Source organism: Oxyura jamaicensis, chromosome 26 (assembly GCF_011077185.1).
Source record: "Oxyura jamaicensis isolate SHBP4307 breed ruddy duck chromosome 26, BPBGC_Ojam_1.0, whole genome shotgun sequence".
Lineage (NCBI taxonomy): Eukaryota > Metazoa > Chordata > Aves > Anseriformes > Anatidae > Oxyura > Oxyura jamaicensis.
In genome coordinates, this window is record NC_048918.1 from 1292049 (window position 1) to 1310709 (window position 18661).

The 18661-nt window shown below is 54.1% G+C and overlaps 3 protein-coding genes across 13 annotated transcripts in view; 2 read left to right on the forward strand and 1 right to left on the reverse strand.

Moving 5' to 3' along the window:
* The window catches only part of UHRF1BP1 (UHRF1 binding protein 1), a 33965-nt gene extending 22729 nt beyond the window's left edge, over positions 1-11236 (forward strand). The window contains exons 14-21 of the mRNA XM_035347276.1: positions 282-1831; positions 2052-2248; positions 2788-2942; positions 3047-3194; positions 3971-4236; positions 5060-5168; positions 5747-5862; positions 7254-11236. Coding sequence (XP_035203167.1) covers positions 282-1831; positions 2052-2248; positions 2788-2942; positions 3047-3194; positions 3971-4236; positions 5060-5168; positions 5747-5862; positions 7254-7379 — 2667 coding nt within the window. The 3' untranslated portion in view covers positions 7380-11236. The remainder of the gene's footprint in view (positions 1-281; positions 1832-2051; positions 2249-2787; positions 2943-3046; positions 3195-3970; positions 4237-5059; positions 5169-5746; positions 5863-7253) is intronic.
* On the reverse strand, positions 10639-14842 carry TAF11 (TATA-box binding protein associated factor 11). Its single transcript, XM_035347296.1, has 5 exons — positions 14626-14842; positions 14389-14528; positions 14031-14118; positions 13420-13516; positions 10639-12278 (listed from the first exon to the last, which is right to left on the reverse strand). The coding sequence occupies exons 1-5, from the start codon at positions 14812-14814 to the stop codon at positions 12148-12150; spliced, it is 645 nt and encodes a 214-aa protein (XP_035203187.1). The 5' UTR covers positions 14815-14842; the 3' UTR covers positions 10639-12147.
* A 1508-nt stretch (positions 14843-16350) lies between these two features.
* The window catches only part of ANKS1A (ankyrin repeat and sterile alpha motif domain containing 1A), a 100390-nt gene continuing 98079 nt past the window's right edge, over positions 16351-18661 (forward strand). For 5 of the 11 annotated variants that reach the window (XM_035347283.1, XM_035347284.1, XM_035347286.1 and 2 more), the window contains exon 1: positions 16352-16638. In XM_035347283.1, coding sequence (XP_035203174.1) covers positions 16397-16638 — 242 coding nt within the window. In that variant the 5' untranslated portion in view covers positions 16352-16396. Of the gene's footprint in view, positions 16639-18661 lie in introns of all 11 variants that reach the window. The other 6 variants (XM_035347277.1, XM_035347278.1, XM_035347279.1 and 3 more) reach the window with 3 other exon arrangements.

Here is an 18661-nt window from a genome sequence, read left to right on the forward strand (position 1 = left end):
GGGTCGTTGTGAGCTGAGCTGCTACACAAGCCATGGATGGTAAAAGAAGCTGAAAGAAAATTCAGGTTAAATTTCCTTGTGTCTGATTTCTCTTCCCTGATTGTTCCTTTTTCTGATAAGGATGACTTGAGAGTCTAGTCCAGCTCTTGGGATTTTAGCAGAGACTGAGACTTGTCAGTTATTTATAATATTCCACAGCTGATCTGTGTAAGCAGCAGGATAGGCCTCTGCTAATTTCCCTTCTCGCTGCTTCATTTGTAGTGTCTTTCTTTTCCTTGTAGCTCAACATCCCTGTGGAGAAGAAAGTCACTGACCACCAAGACCGTCCGCAGACGCTCTGCATCCGCACGACGGAGATGACTGCCACCAACACCCGCCACGCTCCCTTCTGCAGCTGCCAAGACCTCCAGAGCCTCTTCCGTAAATTTGCCAGTTCAGAATTCTTCCACTCCAGCTACACCCAGTTCCCGAGGTCTCCGGACAACTTCAGCCTCCTCCACACCCTCTTCTTGCGCCATGCATACGAGGTGGATGACAGACCTCAGAAGCATACGGGTTTTCCCCAGCCATTGCGCAAAATCTCTGCCTCTGAAGATCTGTGGTCTATGAATTTCACTGAGCTTTCCCTGGACTTCGAGGGTGCTGAGAGCTCTAAGGGCAGAGCCCTTAGCTTTGTTGACCCATTTCCCCTCTCCATCTGGGCCTGTCTTCCCAAGAGATGGGCGCAAGCTCAGATATCTAAACGACAAGAATCGTCTGCCTCTGATACAAAAATCAAGCCTTCTGCCAGTTTCAGCAATCACTCCAAGAATGAAAACCTCTCCAGAGAGCATGGGGTTTGCCAAAGATCAAGGACTGACCAGGATCTGAAGAATGTCTACAAGGTCGCAGAGTCGATGGATGTCTTGGGAGAGTCTGAGTGTGAAATTGATGATGGGGTAGATGAAAAAGAGCTGGAAGCCTCTGCTGATATCCATGTCCTTTTGTCCTCATCTGTTCACGTCAAAGTTCGGCTCAACCACTACCAATACCTGGTGCTGCTCAGGATGAAAGAAGTTCTGCAAACGCTACAGGAGCAGCTGGCCCAGGATACCCAGGAGGTGACTGGGTCTCCTTTAGACCCCATGTCTGCCTCGGTGGGAGTTCTGTTCCACAGTGCTGAAGTGGCCCTGCTCATGAACCCCGCTCCAGGCTCCTGCCTGGAACCCAGATCCCTCGACTCAGACACAACGAGCCTGATCGAGTCGGAGCTCTCACCCTCAGACAGCAAGGAGGGGCTGGCAGCTGAAGAGAAGGAGCAGAAATCTGAGACCGGTTCTGAGAAGGGAATATGCGGGACCTCAAAGGTCCCAGAGGACAGTGAGATTGAAAATAAAGGTACCAACGTAACCAGCGTGCCACTGGAGAGGCTCCAAAGATCTGCAAGCGATGGAGCTCTGAGTACAACTCCGCAAAGTAAAAGCATGGAAGAGAAAGGTCTGATAGAGGAAGCACGTGAAGCTGTGGAAGCCCTGGTTACAGAAAGACCAGAAGAGCCCAGCAGTCATCCTCAGAGCCCTCCTGCCCACCATTCTAGCCCAACCTCAGATGTCCAGCCCTTGGGGAGAGGAAACATCACTCTCAATGGCCAGGCAGAACTCATCCCTTTGAAGAACCTAGAGGTGGAGTTGTCCAGTGCGCTGCATATCACAAAGGATGCCACCAAGGAAGCTCTGCATGTGACTATGGACCTCACCAAAGAAGCCATGTCTATAACAAAAGACGCTCTGAGCTTGAGCCGGGAGAAGATGACCTCCACCATGCAGAAAATGCTCTCTCTCCCCCCAGCCAAGTGAGTGGAGCATCCTCCCGTGCCTCGCAGCAGCAAGGCTGCCGGGAAGGAGGGGAGGTGCAGGCCAACTGCTCCCTTTCTCTGTGTGCTGTTTGGGCCAGAGAGAGGTTAGACCTTCATCTTTTGGGGACTGGTATAAGGACGCTAAAGCCTGCTTAATATCTGTATAATCCCGAGACTAAGCCGTTTGCCTTCATTGATTTATTTATTTATTTTGTAGGGATCCTTTGCCCAAAGCAGAAGAGGGAGCAGTGACTCCAGGTGGGGGTGGCAGCAGCCGAATGCGTTTCTTCTCCATGAAGAGGACAGCGTCCCAGCACTCCTTTGACGCCACATCCGTGGATGGGAGCGGTCCTGAGGACGGGCTGTCTGTGGACAGCGATGGCAGCGATGGCTTTGTGATGCTCACGGATTCTGGTAAGGAGTGCTCGTCCCCACTCTTGTTTCAGTTTTCTGCCGGGGGTGAGTGCCTCGTGCTGTGGTCTCATGGAGTTCTCTTGTGCTACTCATTCTTTTTGGAGGTCATGAGCAGTTCACCCAAAATTACTCTTTCTGCTTTTCTAGATGGCTTTTTTTTCTTTTGAGATGAGGAGCATAAATGAGTGGAAAGGGTGTCCCCTGTACCATCACAGGGGTGTTCTAAGGCGTTTATTTGGCCATACTAGAGCAAGAGCTGCAGATATATGCAGGTGGGTGGACGGTCCATAGTGTTTGAGAAGGGTTTATTAGGGGATGGTTAGAAGTAGGGTAGAGGTAGGTTAGAGTAGGTTAGAAGTTAGAAGCACGTTGCACACTTGAGCTACACATTGCTTGAATTCATCTAAGGAACTGGAGAGAGTTCCCTGGAGGTTGGTGTAAGCTGATAAGTCATGAGATTCAGGCAGATACTGAGATCAGGACTCCTTAAAACCAGAAAAAGAAACAGAATCAAGCTGTTGTTGTCGCTTCCATTTCAGAGCCCAGCCTGGACCCTCTTCCCCCAGGGCATCTCCTTCAGGCCCACGACAACACGGGCAGTAGAGCAAGCCTGATGGCAGAGGACGAGGGTGGAGTGTCTCCTGAAATAAACAGCTCGACTTCACAGAGCGGAGAGGACCCCAGCCTTCAGCTGGTCAGCGTTTTGTTCCTCCTCACTGTAATACCGCCTCTAAGAGAACCTTGAAGTGAACTGTGGGGTGGTGCTTTAATAAGGGAGCTTGTCGCTTGCTGTTTCAGGTGTCAGTCCTGGTACTGAAGATGAACGAGGTGAACTGTGGCATAGAGGCACGAGGCGACGATTTGTCTGTTGCTTTACAAGTAATGAACGTGGTCCCAGGGCAACTGAACAACGTTGGCATGTGGCAATACTTGCGTGGCTATGTGGGTAAGAATCTGGCTTTTATAACCACACTTTGATAACTGCCGCTCTCAAGGTGCCTTTCATTTTAACTGGTATTTCAGTGTTCATGAAGCTCCCAAAGTACCTACACAGTCAAGCTATATGATACCTGGCACAGGGAAACTCTAATCCTTGGCTGGGAATTTTTTATTTCCTGCTAGGATGCATGAAATAAATGAAAAGAGGAATAAAACTACCTAGGAAAACCCTGAGGTTATTCCTGCTCTGAGAATAATGCTTCTGGGACAGGGTACTTCCCCCCCCGGGTACGTTCAAATTTTAAACAAATGAAAACGAAAAACACAAAACCACAGCTGTAACCCAAAACTTCTAAGTGAAAGCATGAGCAGGAGTTGTTGGAGTTATTTCTCCTATCAATGCTGTCTAGAGCCACAAGGGGGCAAAATGAATACAAGGTTTAGGTAGTGTTGAGGATTGACCAGCTCTGGAGAACTGAGCGGTGAGTTTCTGGCCAGCTCGTGTAGGTGCAAGATGAAGGCTACTTTTAGATGTGCTGAGATGGGGAGAGGAGGCTGGCTCCGGGGCTTGGAGAGTCTGATCCTGGTGGTAGTTCCTGTGATGTGAACTCCGGTCGTTTGAAACCTGGACTTCTTTCATGTGAAAGATGGCTTCAGACTGTTGCCACTGTGAACTTGACTCTGTTCTGTGCCTGGACAGTGACGGGCTTTTCAAAATTCTTATTTTGACCTTACGTCCCACTACTGATGTTCTGCAGTGAGGCCTTTCTGCTTTGACCGTAGGAGATACAGCTGTGGAGAAGCCTTCAGTCCCTGAAGCTAATAAGACCCAGCCAGAAGTGCGTTTGCGTCTCGAAGTAGGACCTAACGCCGCTGTGCACTCACCGCTTGCTGTGCAGAATGGCTTCCTTCATATGCTGGTCCACACCTATAGAGCAGAGCTCTTCATGTCCTTCCTCACCAACCTCGGCCCTTTTCTTGAGGATGAGATAATCCCCGAGGTGATCCCCATGGAGATAGAAGTTGTGGATGCCAAAATCACACTGAAGGTGGGTATACGAGGAACCAAGGTGGTATCCCGAGCAGAGCTCACTTGCAAGATTCTGCTTGGGTAAGGATGCTGTGGGACAGCCACGGGCCTCTGTGGAGGTCCTGTTTTACCTGACTGCGTTGTATTTGGTTTCTAAAAATTGCCTTATGGATAAATGAGTAACGCAGAGGGGTTGTTGAGTGCTCAGACTGAAGGTCAGTCTCCCATTTCTGGACAGATTCTCTCCTCGGCTGTGTTGGTGATCTGTTTGCAGACTCAAAGGAAAGAGAATTAAATGCCTCTTCTCCCAAGTGCTTGTGTGAAATAAGAATTATTTGTTTTTTTTTTTTGTAAGAATTCAAAGAATTATGGATGGAAAACAAAACAGCATATAATAGCTGGCTGATATTTAGAAGGGGAGAAAACTGTCAGAAGTTCTGAAAGCAATGTGTTTGCTCCACAGATGACCAGGAACTAGTGTGGCCAGACAGCAGCATAAAAACCTTCAGGTTTGGGGATATTGGCTTTATTTTGGTAGGTTTTTGCCTCGGGAATTCACAGGACAACTGTGAGAGTAGTGCTAAGGAAGATGGCCTCTCCTTAGCCTTTATTATGGATATACAGAGCTTTGTTGTGATCTGTGTGAGGGCCTTCCCCATGCCCTGTATATAAAGCCAGGCTTTTCCATACGGTGGACGACCTCGATGAGCTCTGGCAGTGCTGCCAGTTGGTAACGTTACTCCTGTGAAGGCTGGGGACAAGGGGAACCCTTCGTAGGATTGCCGGAGCTTTCACAATGGTTAATCTCTTCTCTGCTTTTTTTCTCTTTTCTTTTTTTCCAGGATGACAGCCCTCGGGTGTACCCTACCTCCCCTGGCCCTGTTCCTATCACCTTGGCAGTCGATCACATCGTTGTGAAGCGCAGAGACGATGGGGTTTTCTGTCTAACAGGTCAGCAATGGCAGAAATCTCGTTTCTTCTCCCCTAGCACCTCCCAGGCCTTCCTGGAGGTAGGGTGCTCTGCTGTGCCTGCCACCAGAGGAGACTGGAACTGAAAGGTGATGGTTGTGCTGGGAACGATGGGCTCTGGAGTGTGAGCAGCCCCTAACTCTGATCTTTTGGTCACTCCTGCCAGAATGCACAAATAATCTTCTGTCTTCAGTGCAAGCACCCAGGTCCTTTGGTTGCTCTGCAGCATTAATGTGCGGGTGTGGGCAGTCCTACCTCTCTTGTTCTTGCTGCTTCTGTTGTATTGTTTGGACAGAAAATTTGATACCTCGGGCAGAACCCGTTAATATCTGAAACGGTGAACTAGCAGCCTGACTTCACGCTTGGTGTTTCCTTGAGCTCACACAGCCAGGACAGATTACTGTTGCTTCCCTTGTTTTAGCTTCTCCATTTTAAAATACGGGTGGGATTTTGTTTTTCCTGTTGAAAACAAACAAAAGGATGTTAAAGCTTTTCTTCCTGTCCTAAGAACCCTGCCGTATTAATGCCTACACCTGAACGTTTTCTATGCTGCTTTGCAGCTCCAGGAGGGGAGGACTCACTGCGACTGGAAAAACCTGAACCAGTTGTTCAAGACCAGAAGGCCCCAGCAGAGTGTGTCTTGGCAGCACCCACAGGAGGGGTGCGTGGACTGCAGGTGAGTCACTGCTGCCTCTTGCTGTCTAGACAACTAGTTAGCTGGCAGGAGGCTGGAAAATTGTCTTTTGTCTTCATGTATTTGCAGTTACCGGTAGGCGTGGTGTGCTGCAGATAGGGAGCGCACACAAAGCAGCCTGTGCCTCCCTTTGCAGGCGTTCTGAGAAATACGAATGCCCTGCCAAGTGTGTGATCTCTGTTGTTCCATTTCAGAAACCTGTTGTTTCCCTGAGTGGCTCTGTCTTTCTGCTGTGTTCAGTTCCTTGTTAGCACAAACAGGAATTGTGAAATTCCCACAATGAGAGCTTTTGTCCCAGTAAGTCTTACAGCCAGGGAGAGCTTCAGGTCACCTAAAGTTTTTGCTGTCCAGTTGAAACTTTCTTTGCATTTTGATCCATAAATCTGGAATTCAGATAAGTGCCTTATTTTAAAATACACAGTATTCTTTACTTACAATTCCCGTCTGATGGAAAGTCTACTTGATAAATTGATCAATTGCTAGGGACAAATACAGAGTAAAGGTGCGATGGGACTAACTGGATACCGAACTGGACTGGGACTTTGGATTCTGTTCATTAATTGGTAACACACCACTTCATTCCCCCTCTTTCTCCTTTCCATTTAGTGCAGAGACTTCCTCTTCTGCTTGTTTTATGGTGTCAGGGCCCTGACCAGACCTGGAGCACGTAATCATTACAGTAGCTTAGCATCAGTTTATTTTCTGATATTTTTGAATTTCACAGGACCAAATGCAAAGGCTAAACCCTCAAGTAAAAATATTTCTGAGAGTTTCCAAAGAAAACCCTGTTCTGTAGCATGAAGCTGCTCTGGCAGTGTGTGAGGACAGAATTACCTTTGTTCATGGAGGCAAGAAGCAGGAATGCCAAGCATCTGCGCGCTCCAGCTATCATTTTAATTTAAACAAACCTGAATAGGTGTATCAGGCCCCCATGTAAAACAAAGAATGCAGACCAGAGCCCTGGTTTCACTCTGCTTTCTTTCTATAGTCACTTTCATCCCCAGTCAGCCAGCTGCTTTGCAGGAAAAAACCTTGCCCATTGAAAGTCTTGTTCCTGTGGCTAGAAAAGTGAAGGGAACTCCTGGAAAAAGTCATTAGGTAGCCATAGCTGGCTGCCTGAGTCATTAGATAGCCTGAGCTGACGCCAGTGACAGGTATAGAAGTCTGCAGGCACCAGTTAGCAAGTACTTACTCCTGTAAATCAGCCTGGGCCACCTTGTTGGTGAGCTTTGTGTGGTTGTACCATGCAGTTCGTCTCATCTGCAAAGCTCCTGCTTGGGCATTCCTCTTTGAGCGGATCGGTGTAGGTGGGTCTGCCCTGCTGCTTACTTCTGGGAACTCCTGGTTTGTGTTCTTCTGTTTGTCTCCTGTAGCTAAAGGACCTGCCAGAGTTGCAGAGGGAACTTCAGACCATGAAAATAGCCCTTGCAGAAGCCAACATGGACAAGGCTCGCCTTCTGCAGGAAATTAGGAAATACAATCCCCTCTTCCAGCTCTGACAGCGAAGGTGCAGGCTGCAGCTGCTCGGGAGGAGTGGAGCCCACCACCAGCACTGAGGCGGCTAGTTTGATTACCTTGCTGCTAAACGGGTCGACCTCCCGCAGACTGATCATCTCAGAGAATGGAACCCAACTGTGACTGCAAAACACACCTGAAACCGGGAGAAAGGACGAAAAGCGTGGCTGAGCAACACCGCAGGAACCAGGGGGATTTAGCGCTTGCTGCCCCTTTCCTCTGTCCTGGCAACATGGTGCTACCATCTGTCACTGACCCGGGGCAGCGCTCGGTCTACAAACAGGAGGTCAGAAGCTGGTGCCGGGACCCCACGGCTCTCCATCCACATGGTGGTAGTGACAGATTGCTTTCAGCCCTCATCTCCCACCTAGAGGTGGCTGATGTAGGGCTTCTGCTTCTTTCAGCCTTCCTCTTGGTGTTCTTGCCCACTCCCGTGTGCTAAAGAACACAGCAAAGGGAGGACGGCTGACTTCACCCCCTCAAGGAGTGACAGGGAATAGGTGTGGCAGAAAACACCGCTCAGAGCTCTGCTGTGAAAGCTCGTTTGTTGGCAGAGAGAGACCTAGGTCAGCAGGCGTGGGAGATGCAGAGGGGATTTCTTCCTTGTGGAGGAAGGGGGCTACAGCTCATCATCCCCTCAAGAGCAGGGCCAGGATAGTAAAGAAACTTCTTCAGTTTTCTTTTTCCCCCAGTAATTTGCTGCGTCAGGACAGAATCAGGAGCATATCAGACTTGGTCTGGTTCATTCTCAGTCCTGCAGTATTTGGCTTCATGGATGCGGAACCATGGAGGAATTCACTATTTCATTACAGAGCACTGTTTAATCTCTCTTTAATTTTACAGTCAAGGAATCAGGGTGAAGGAAGCTGGCTAAGGCATGGGATGAGAAGCCCTTTGCATTTCCTTTGGGCTGTGCATTGTCCTCAAACCCTTCTGTGCTAGAGCTTCACCACTGGAGAGAGGGAAAGCAGCCGCACAGCGAGACAGCTGTCTGCGTTCCTACAGGGTCGTGTATTTTAAATAGCATTGAGCTCATACCCAGTCTTAAATGTCTTTTAGCAGGGGGTGTGGGTCAGGAGAAGGGTGCTGGCCAGGTCCCTCTGGGTGGAGGATGACGCTATGAACTCACTGTGGGATGGAGACGAAACAGTAGCTAGCTGCTGAGCATCGTTTGTGCTCTCACCTTTCGTGAAGCGGCTTCCTTGGAGAAGTCTCTGTGGGCAAACTGCGATCGAGCTCATTTATAAAGAAATTGCGTTTAAAGGTGTGGAGGGAAAAAAAAAAAGGAAAACACTAGAAAAACAAGAAATGAGCACTAGTTTTAAAAAACAAAATGTCATTCGTGAAGTGTGAGAATCAAATCCACTCCGAGAGGCAAACTGGAGCGTGGTTTCTTTGCTCTGCTAGTCCAGGTAGGACGTGGTCTGTGCACCCAGCAAAGCAGCAGCTGAAAAGGGCGGTTGTGAAGGGAAAAGCTGCTACAGAGGAGGATTTGCCCTGTTCTAACACGGAATGGTGAAACTTGCAGCCCATCTACGGTACGGATGGATGCCCATTCCTTCCCCTGTTACACGTAGCATCTTTACTGTGTGCAGAGTTCGTTTGATTTTATTGTATTTCAGGCTTTGATTGGGATTGTTCCAGATACCTTTGGTGTTTGTGTGGAGGCACGATTTGCGATGCACGATTCTTAGTGCACGTCAAACAGAGCAGCGACTGCCACGCGCTGCGTGCTAGCAGAGCTGACAGATCCCGTGGGATTCTCCTTTATTAATCAGAGGAAATAATTTGTCTAGAAAAGTTGAGTAACCCCCTTTATTTTTTTAAAGATGAACACACTACAGAAAACTTTATTCTAATGGATTTTTCTATTTTTTTCTCTGTGAGCGTTACTCCCCTAGTTCAGCTGAAGTAAGGTGAGATTTTAATCCTGCTCTGTGCAAGGAACAGCCTCCGACTGACGAGCCGTGGTCAGCTGAGGACTGGGAGCTATGCAAAAGAAAGCAAATGACTTAGGAGTTGGGTTTGGTTTTCCTACCTGTTACATACTTGTCCCTTTGCTAACTCCGGAGCTGTTGGACAGTTCCCTTTAACAGACACTCCTGAGATAATTTAGTTCCTGAGCTCTAGGGGAGCAGGGACGTATTCCCACGCTGGGTTGGGTGTGGAGGCACTGCTGCCTGTGGTTTGCAGGGAACCAAGAGTGAATTCCTTGCGGTCGTTAGCTTTCACGCTTAAAAGAGAGCAGGTAAGAGACAGAGGGTGATCGAAACCACTGTCACCGTTCAGATCATCCTCCTCACTCAGTGTGTGACCCTGTCAGACTGAAGGTAGCCTCGAGTGACGTTTGTTGGAGTTCAGACCTTGTCCGCTAGGTTTGAACGGCCCCGGGGCAGACTGCTGGGGTCCAGGGCTTCTGCCACCTTTGTCTGCCAAGATCTGACTGACCGGTGCCTACAACCAGATGTGACAGTGGCAGCAAAAGCCTGGCCTTCCTTCTGGAAACCCTGGAAGGAGGCGGCCACGAGTGAATTAAGGAGGAGGGTTTGCCTTCGGCAGAAGCGCAGGAGCCAAAGGCTCTGCTGTGATGCACGGGGTGCTTGTGCTCCCCACCTGCTCTGCCCGGGCTGGATGTGAAGTTCAGATGCTGCTGTGCCTTTTGCAAGTTTGCTTCCCCTCCTCCTCGGTCCTGTTAGCCAGCCTTGCTGTTTTCTCTGGAGCACGTTCCGCGACCCACCCCCTGCTCAGTGCAGCCTCTGACAAGTTGGCTTTGTGTTGCTGCCTGTGATGGAAAACGTCGCGGAGCAGCCTGTCAGGCCTGTTCTCGAGAGGAAAATGCACTTTAACTTCCTAAGCATCAGCGGGCATTTCTTTCACCAGTACTGCCTCGTGCATAGAATTCAGGAGTAGAAGCAGAGGCTTAGAAGTGCAAGCTACCTGCTGCACTAAACCCAGATGCTGTGAGGAGCTCTCGGAGCTGAGAGCAAGGAGGTAACAAAGCAGCCGCGTACCTACAGCCGTGCTGTGAAAACCTGTATGCAAACAGCTCCAAATACCATTGGGAACCGCACAAAGCCCACGTAAGCAGAAGTCAAACTTGATTTAGTCAAACCTATCTGCTGCTGTGCTTGCTCCCCCTTCCTGTGTGAAGCAAGAAATCCCAGGATGCTTGCTGCAGGTGGAATGCAGTGGTATTACTTTTTAGTCACTAATTGCCTGAAAATGGGAGGTTTCTTTCTTCTCTCACATCTCATGACTCTTTGGTTGAGGGGTCAAGTTTCACCTCCAGCCAGCTTAGGAAACGGGTGGGGTAAAAAGGGTTTTCGGTGTGGTGCCTACTTGCAGTGTCATAGAACCACTTCCACTCCCACGGGTGCAGGTTGGTCAGAGCTGGGCCAAGTTGTTCAATTTCTGGCTCCAGCAGCTCAAGTCAACCAGTTCCGTGTGAATTCAAGCACTTCCCTTGTTTTCTGTTTTAAGTACCAGTAAGAAGCACTGTAAAACAAAATCCTCTTCCTTTCTGTAAGGCCTGTGGGAGGACAGAAACTCCACTGATGATGATTAGCAAAGTTTACTCCTTAGAGTCTTGTATTTAAGGACTCTGTTACGATGAGAGCCAACTTAATCCTTGGTGTAACTCTCCTGCAGTTACCCTAGGAAGAGCACATGGCCTCAGCATCTGTTACATTAGTGAGAAGCGTGCTCCAAGGGGAATACTCTGTACAGGTGGGTAATGTACAAGTCTGAACTTGAATTTTCGGCAGTATTGGAACTTTGTTGCAGTATGTATGCATTTATTGGTTCTATGAACCACAAAAAGAAATTAAACTTGTTAACCTCCTTACAGGCTCATGGGTTTGGTTTTTCCCCTTGTCCTCCCTCTTCATGTTCCCGACTGAACTGCTTTCTAGACAGCTCCATAAAACTGGCTTTGGGCAGAACAGCTGAGCGCTGACTTAGGAAGCATCAGCTTTCAGCACGTGTTCCCTGCCTTGTGCTCACAGAACGCCACATGCCGGAGGCATGAAGCTTCGTGAACATGTTGGGGTTGGTTGAGACAGATCACAGTGCGCTCTCCCTGCTTTGAATCACAAAAACACCATTACACAATTAGTATTTGCTGTCCCAGCAAGACTAAGAATATAACAAGTTTAATGTACAAAAGCCCCACTTCTGTACAGAGATAGCGCCACGTCTGTGCCAGAAGGAATGATCCCGGGGGGTAAGTGCGCTGAAGAAGTTGAACGTTCGTTTCCCCAGTGTGCTGGAGCAGAAGAGCCTGAGGCACCCGGTCAGGGATTTGGCTCCCGCTTGCTTCTGCACGGTGCTAAGATGACAAGGCAGCCTTCAGCAGTCACTGCAGGAAGCCTGCCTGGGGTTCCTTAAACGAGAGCCTGTGCACAATGCGCTGCTCGTGGGTCCTGGAAGGGAGCCTCGCCTGCCAGGGTAAGGCTGATGGGGTAACTGCTCCCGCTGAACGTGGCTGTAGCGCTTCTTTTACCCCAGGAGCCACGCTGAGAGAATTAATGGCTCTTTTGTAAACTGCAAACAAGCCCCATAAACCTTAACGCTGACGTTACTTAAAATCAAAGTTGAACTGAGTGTGTCTTGGTGCAGGCTCTTGGAGAAGACTGCAGGCAGCAAGAGAGGCTGGGAGCGCTCCAAGTCTCGTGGCTCTGCTGCAGCTGCCGTGAGGAGCACAGCTGGAAGCTTCCTTTAACATCTGTCTTCTCTTGCTGCTCGTGGGCCGCTTCAGTGGAAGATGATCTTTTTATATTTGGAATTCGGGATCTGTCCTCGTGACTTGAGCCTCCTGACAGCCTCTCGCATGTGTTTAGGCTGCAGAGGTGGCAGCTCTCCCCACTTTTCGCACACATCCAGCGCTAAACAAAAAACAAGAGTTCTCGTGAGCAGGACAGCTGAGCTTAGCTGGTCTCCTAACAGGTGATATTTGAAAAGCCTCCTCCTGGCTGAGCTTCAGTAGTAAAGGCAGCAGGTAACAGTTTTGTTCAGGCTTTACAGCTCACGTTAATACACAAGAACAAAACTGCTTTCTATTTCTCTGACTAAAAGAAAAGTCAGTCCTACAGGCATTAACACCATTAACACTGCTTTTTAAAGACGCTCCAGCTGCTGTGGAATAAGCTACTTAACGTCGTGCACAAACTCAACAAGGCCTCATGATCTTAAACCTGCCACTTTGGAACCATCCCTAGACTGGGTGCTATGTGCACAGCAGTGAGGGGAAGGTGCAGCCTACAATGGACCTGAAGATCAGTTTCTTTTCTGTCCGTTCAGGTATCGCTCATGTCCCTGCCAAGGGCACGCAGCAATTAACTGTAGCTGTGACGCTGCTTATCTAGAGCACCTCTGGCAACACACGGAGCGGGAGAGAGGGTCAGAAACAGCAGAAGTGCCAAAGCACATCGTGCAGGCTGCGTGTTTTGTGTGACAAGTCTGCGCTAACTGGTTGGCCTGAGAAACAAGAACCCTCTCCTCCCCAGGCACAAGCAAAGACAGGTACGCAGCTGGGTCAGCCTTCACAGGGTGTCCCAAAGAGATCTCAGCTCATCGCATCAACAAAGAATCTTGCAGGTTAAGAGGCTTAAATAATGCGTTGCTCTTCTAAGCTGAATTTGTCCACAGCAGTATTAACGAGAGATCTTTTTTACCCTGCTGCAGCCTGCTCACAGGCTGACATGTAGCAAGAACTTCGAAGTTACCTTCTCCAGAGAAAATTAAAAAAAAAGGCCAGCAGTCACCAATCTCTGCTGACTGGCGGGCACTTAGATTAATAGAATGAAGGTGGAATGTGGACCCACCACACTTCCCTCCGTTCTTAACAGCTGCCTTCTACTGCTGCTGAAAGCACCAGGCTTGCAGGATAGCAAGTGAAGAAGCAAGAGACCTGGACAGAAAGCCACAAAATGTCCAGTCTTGTTTCTTGTCTTTCTGCTCTCCTTTAAGCACTGGATTTTCACTACGTTCTCATCTTTTTACTCACCAATTCCGTACTGCACTCACCTTCTTCCACCACCTCTCCAACGAAGACCTTGGAAATGCCCGACATGGCGATAACCACGTTCTGAGAGACCGAGGTGCCGGTGATGGACTGGATCAGCTGGACAAGCCAAGAAGCAGCAGTCAGTTGAACGACATACAGCAGCGTTGAAATGTTTAAAATCACATTTAGCAGTTGAGCCTGTCCAGTATCAACCATTAGCTACCAAAGTGAGCTGGAACAGCAGTAATTAATCTTTAATAGCATCGGGCACGTGCTGGCTATCAATATTTTTAGTACACCCTTACCTAGCTGCAAACCTGTACTAACTTCTTCCCGTTGCCTCAACCCTCCCCCCCCCCAACCACTTTCATTTCAGATAAGCTCCTATTTAAACTGCATAAGCCACACGAGCGCGCTGAGCTAGGATGTAATCGGATAAAGGCAGATCTAAGGACAACGCTCTCGGCCACAAAGGCTGAGACGTAGCAGAGAGGAGGGTGCACCCCCAGCCTGCACAAGCCGAGGAGCCCCCTCATGTGATCCTGGCTGTGACCGGGGCCGGGCTCTGCAGGGCTCAGCCCGTTTGCTTGGCTCAGGTTTCTCCTGTGGCGAAGCGTTCTCGAAGCCGTACCCGTTTAATAGCAGCTTTGGGGAAAGCAGAGCGGCGATACATCTCGTAGCGATTCAGCTGTTCTTCGGAAAAGGAGGAGACCAGTATTCTGGAGCGGAGAGAATTAATCACTGACAGGAAAAAACGGTTTGGAGCTATTTCCTTCCAACCCTCCTAAGCCTCCTGCAGTACAAAACGGAGCCGGGGAGGGAACGGCAGCGCTCCCACCGCGCTGAGGTTCGTGCCACAGAACAGCAGGGCCCTGGGAAGGGGCCACGGGCACCGCTGACCGCGGGCTCACGGCCCCGTCCTGGCACAGCCGCTCCCAGCCCAAGCACGGTGCCCCCCGAGCACCAGCCTCCCCCCGGGGCGCACTCACTGCATCTTCTGGATCTCGTCCTCGTCCACTTTGTGCTTCTTCTCCTTCCTCTCCTTCAGCTCCAGCTTCACCTTCTTGGCCGCCGAGGGCTGCAGGCTCGGGTCCTCCCCGTCCACGGCCTCCCCCTCGGCGCTCCTCACCTGGGCGGGAGGCAGCCGGAGCGCGGGGCTCAGCTCGGAGGCCCCGGCCTCGCCTCCCCTCCCCGCCGAGCCCCCCCCTCCGCCCCCCGGGCCTCACCTCCCCGTCCAGCGCCTCCGCCTTGGGCTCCCCGGCCCCGCCGGCCTCTCCCCCCTCGCCCTCCGCCGTCCCCGCCGCGTCCTCCGCGGCTTCTGGCCCATCCCCGGACGGGGACGAGGCCGCGGGCGCGGGGTCCTCCCGGGTGGGGGCCGCGGGCTCTTCCCGGCCCTGCTCGCCGGCCTCCGCCATGGCCTCCGCGGCGGCGCCTGCCGATGACGGAGGCTGCGGGGAGGAGGCGGGGGGGGGGGGGGGGGGGCGCTGTCGCCACGGCAACGAGGCCGGAGGCCGGGCTCGGCCCGGGGGAGGCTGCGAGGGGCCGGGGGCTGCTCCTGTGTTCCCCGGTGGCGTTGTCCTCCCCCGGAGTGAAGCGGGGCCGCGACCCCGGAGGCTTTGGGCTATTTGGGTGCTCACTGGGGAGCAGCGGAGACTTTGGGCTCTGTTCATGGAATCGTTGGGGTTGGAGAAGCCCTCCGGGATCACCCGCTCCAACCACCCCTGGCCACCATCCCCCACTGAGCCGTGTCCCCAAGCACCACGTCCAACCTCTCCCCGAACACCCCCAGGGACGGTGACCCCACCACCCCCCTTGGCAACCCGTCCCAAGGCCTGACCGCTCCTTCTGAGCAGAAATGGCTCCTCATTGCCCACCTGAACCTCCCCTGGCACAGCTCGAGGCCGTTCCCTCTGGTCCTATCCCTGGTTGTCTGCTGCAGGGCCTTGATGTCCTTGTTGCTTGCTGGGGGGCAGCCCCTGCCCCTGTGAGCGGGGGCAACACACAGTGCCCCCCCACCCCCCATGTCACACTGATCCCCCTGGGGTCACAGCATGGCCAGGGACCCTATGGGACCCCCTTCCAAGCCCTGCTGCAGGGTGGGTGTCTGCAGAGAAGGAGGTTCCCAGCCTCCCTGGGCTACCCATGGCGGCGCTCCATGGTCTCCCCAGCCAAGAAGTGCCCTCCGAGCCCCTCCGGCTGTGCTCGGTCACCTCCCAGCCCAGCAGCGGGTCCCCAGGGGGTTCAGAGCTCCACAGGACAAAGCCCACCAGGGGGTTTCATGCCCCCAGCAGGGTCCTCTTGGCTCATGCACGCCCCCCCCCCCCCCCCCCCCGCCCCAGCCAACACCCACACCTCGAGTGTTGTGTTCAGTCTGGGGCCCCTCACCACCAGAAGGACATCGAGGCCCTGGGCCGTGCCCAGAGAAGGGCTCCGAGGCCGGTGAAGGGCCTGGGACACAAGGCGAGGGAACCGGGGGGGTTTGGGCTGGAGGAGGCTCAGGGCAGAGCTCTCTGCTCTCTGCAGCCCCCTGAGAGGAAGGGGTGGGGAGCTGGGGGTCGGCCTCTCGCAGATAACCAGGGATAGGACCAGAGGGAACGGCCTCGAGCTGTGCCGGGGGAGGTTCAGGTGGGCAATGAGGAGACATTTCTGGGTCAGGCCTTGGGACGGGTTGCCCAGGGGGGTGGTGGGGTCACCGTCCCTGGGGGTGCTGGAGGAGAGGTTGGGCCTGGTGCTTGGGGACACGGCTCAGTGGTGACAGTGGTGGCAGGGGGACGGTTGCACCAGGTGACCCCGGAGCGCTTTTCCGTAGGATTTTACAAAAAAAAACGACGAAAAAAAATAAAACCGCATCGAAGCGAGGCCGGGGGCAGCACCTGGCCGCGGGGGCGGGGCCTCCCCTCAGCCCCTCAGCCCCCGCCCCCGGCCCGGCCCCGCCCCGGAAGGGCCGCGGGGGGCGGGGGCAGGCGGCGGCCGGGCCGGGCCGGGCCGGGCCGGGCGATGGGGAAGGAGCAGGAGCTGCTGGAGGCCGCCCGCACCGGGAACCTGCCCGCCGTGGAGAAACTGCTCTCGGGGAAGCGCCTCAGCTCCGGCTTCGGCTCCGGGGGAGGAGGAGGAGGTGGAGGTGGCGGCGGAGGAGGTGGCGGCGCCGGCGGCAGTGGTGGTGGAGGTTCCGGGGGCGGCGGAGGAGGAGGAGGAGGAGGAGGAGGAGGAGTGGGGCACCCGCTGTCCAGCCTGCTGAGGTGAGGGGCTGGGGGGCTCTGGGGGGCTGGGGGGGGCTGTGTGGGGGGCTCAGGGGGCTGCGGGGGGCTGTATGGGGCACTGAGGGGGCTCTGGGGTCGGTGTGAGGGGTTCTAGGGGGCTATAGGGGGCTGTGGGGGGCTGTAGGGGGCTGTGGGCTCCGTGTGGGGGCTCTAGGGGTCGGTAGTCGGCTCTAGGGGGTTCTGGGGTCCGTGGTCGGCTATAGGATGTTGCGGGGGGCTCTGTGGGGCTGTGGTCTGCAACAGGGGACTGTAGTCGGCTATAGGGGGCTGTGGGGCCCGTGTGGGGTCTCCGGGGTGTTGTGGGGGCTCTGGGGTCGGTGTGGGATCGGTGGGGTCTTGGGGAGGGTTTGGGGGCGTTGGGCTCGGGAGGGGGGGAAGTGGGGAGGGGGCCTCGGGTAAGGGGCAATGGGTTTGGGGCCGAAGGGAAGCGTTTGTAGGGCCGGGGGGTGGAGAGGTTGTGGGGGGCTGTGGGTGAAGGGTGAGAGGGGCTGTGGGGTGGGGGGCTCCAGGTCTGGGAGCGAGGTAGTGAGGGCTGCGGGGGCTTAGAGGTATGGGGGGTGCGGGGCTCCTGTAGGGCCACGGGAGGGCTGTGGGGATTTAGAGTTAGGGGGCTGCTGTAGGGTCATGCAGAAGGAACGGGGGCGTGCAGCCTGGGGACAGCTTCAGGGGCACAGCGCAGGGGTTTTTATGGGGCTGGGAGACCTGGAGGGCTGTGCAGCGGGAGATCGGGGGGGAGAGATGAGAAATGTGGGTTTTGGGGTGTTGTGGGGCCGTGAGGTGACCCTGGGGCAGGGATATCAACACCGTGTGCTGATAGGGGCTGGGGCAGGAGGCGTGGGGCCGAAAGGCATCAGCCAGGCTTTGGGAGATTGTAGGACGGAGGATGTGGGGATGTGGGGCTGGGGCAGATGGTGTGGGGTGCTGGGGGCTCGAGGCAGGGGTTGTGGGACAGGGAGGAGCCGTAGGGGCCGTGGGCTTGGGATGCACTCATGGGATGGAGCGCGGTGGTGGGAGGCTGTGGGGTAGGGGCCGGCCGAGCAGCAGCGGGGTTGGAGCCCCGTGGGACGCAGATCTGGACTGAGGGCTGCTGCCCCCGGGGGGTCCGGGCCAGCGGGGGCCGAGGGGAAGGGGCGAAGGGGATGGGAATAGGGAACGGTGCTGCCTGTGGGGCCGAGGGCATGAGGAGGAGGTGCTGGAGGGGCTGGGAGCAGAGCCCTGGGGGTCTGCTCGCCCTGAGGCAGCGGGTGGGAGATGGGGGGCCAGGGCTCGGTGCCGGCATCCCTGGGGCTCAACTGGGCGCCGCCGGTGGCTGCGGACTGGTGTGACTGGGACAGCGCGGCGTGCTGGGGTCCCGACCTGGGGGTTAGGGTGCCGGCAGGGGCTGCTGTCCCTGTGCGTGGCTTCCCGCTGGGTGAATCTCTGGGGGCAGGCGTGCAGCTGGGCGCCCGGCGAGGCGACCTCCCGGGGCACGCTCGCCCTTTTTGAGCCATTTTCATCGCTTGTGGTGATTCTGCCCTGCCGCGGCTCTCGAACCCCCTGCGGCAGCTTGGGGAGGGGGCCGGCTGTGCTGGGTGCTGAGCCAGCAGGTGGGGGCACGGCCCTTTGCTGCAGCATTTGAAGTGCCGTGCCACGTCCTTGGCTTCCTTCTTGAAGCCCTTACACCTTTGTTAGCGCTTTCCCCTCCCCTGTTTTTCGGCATCTCCCAAGGAAAGCGCTCGCTGGTGCGTTTCGGCTGGAAATGCGGCTGGTCCTGTTCCCCGAGCGGGGCGGAGGGAGGAGACGTGAGCCCGTTTCGGAGCGACACCATCGCCGCGTGGCCCCGCTGCCTAGGAGCGTGCCCCCCACCGATCTGTAGCCAAATTTCCTTTTCCTTACCCGCATCAGAGATCCGCACGCTGAGCTGCACGGCTGAGCCGCGCCGACGCGGGTACCTCGTGCTTTCCCGGTGCCTTCGTTTGCTTCTCTGAAATGCAGACGTGCTCTTGGGTCAAAACGCAGTCCT

Coding starts and splice junctions, on each gene's coding strand:
- TAF11 (XM_035347296.1), bottom strand. CDS start 14,814: ATGGCGGAGGCCGGCGAGCAGGGCCGGGAAGAGCCCGCGGCCCCCACC. Junction 14,529..14,625: donor CGGAGGCGCTGGACGGGGAG/GTGAGGCCCGGG, acceptor CCTCCCGCCCAG/GTGAGGAGCGCCGAGGGGGA. Junction 13,517..14,030: donor CCAAAGCTGCTATTAAACGG/GTACGGCTTCGA, acceptor TGGCTTGTCCAG/CTGATCCAGTCCATCACCGG.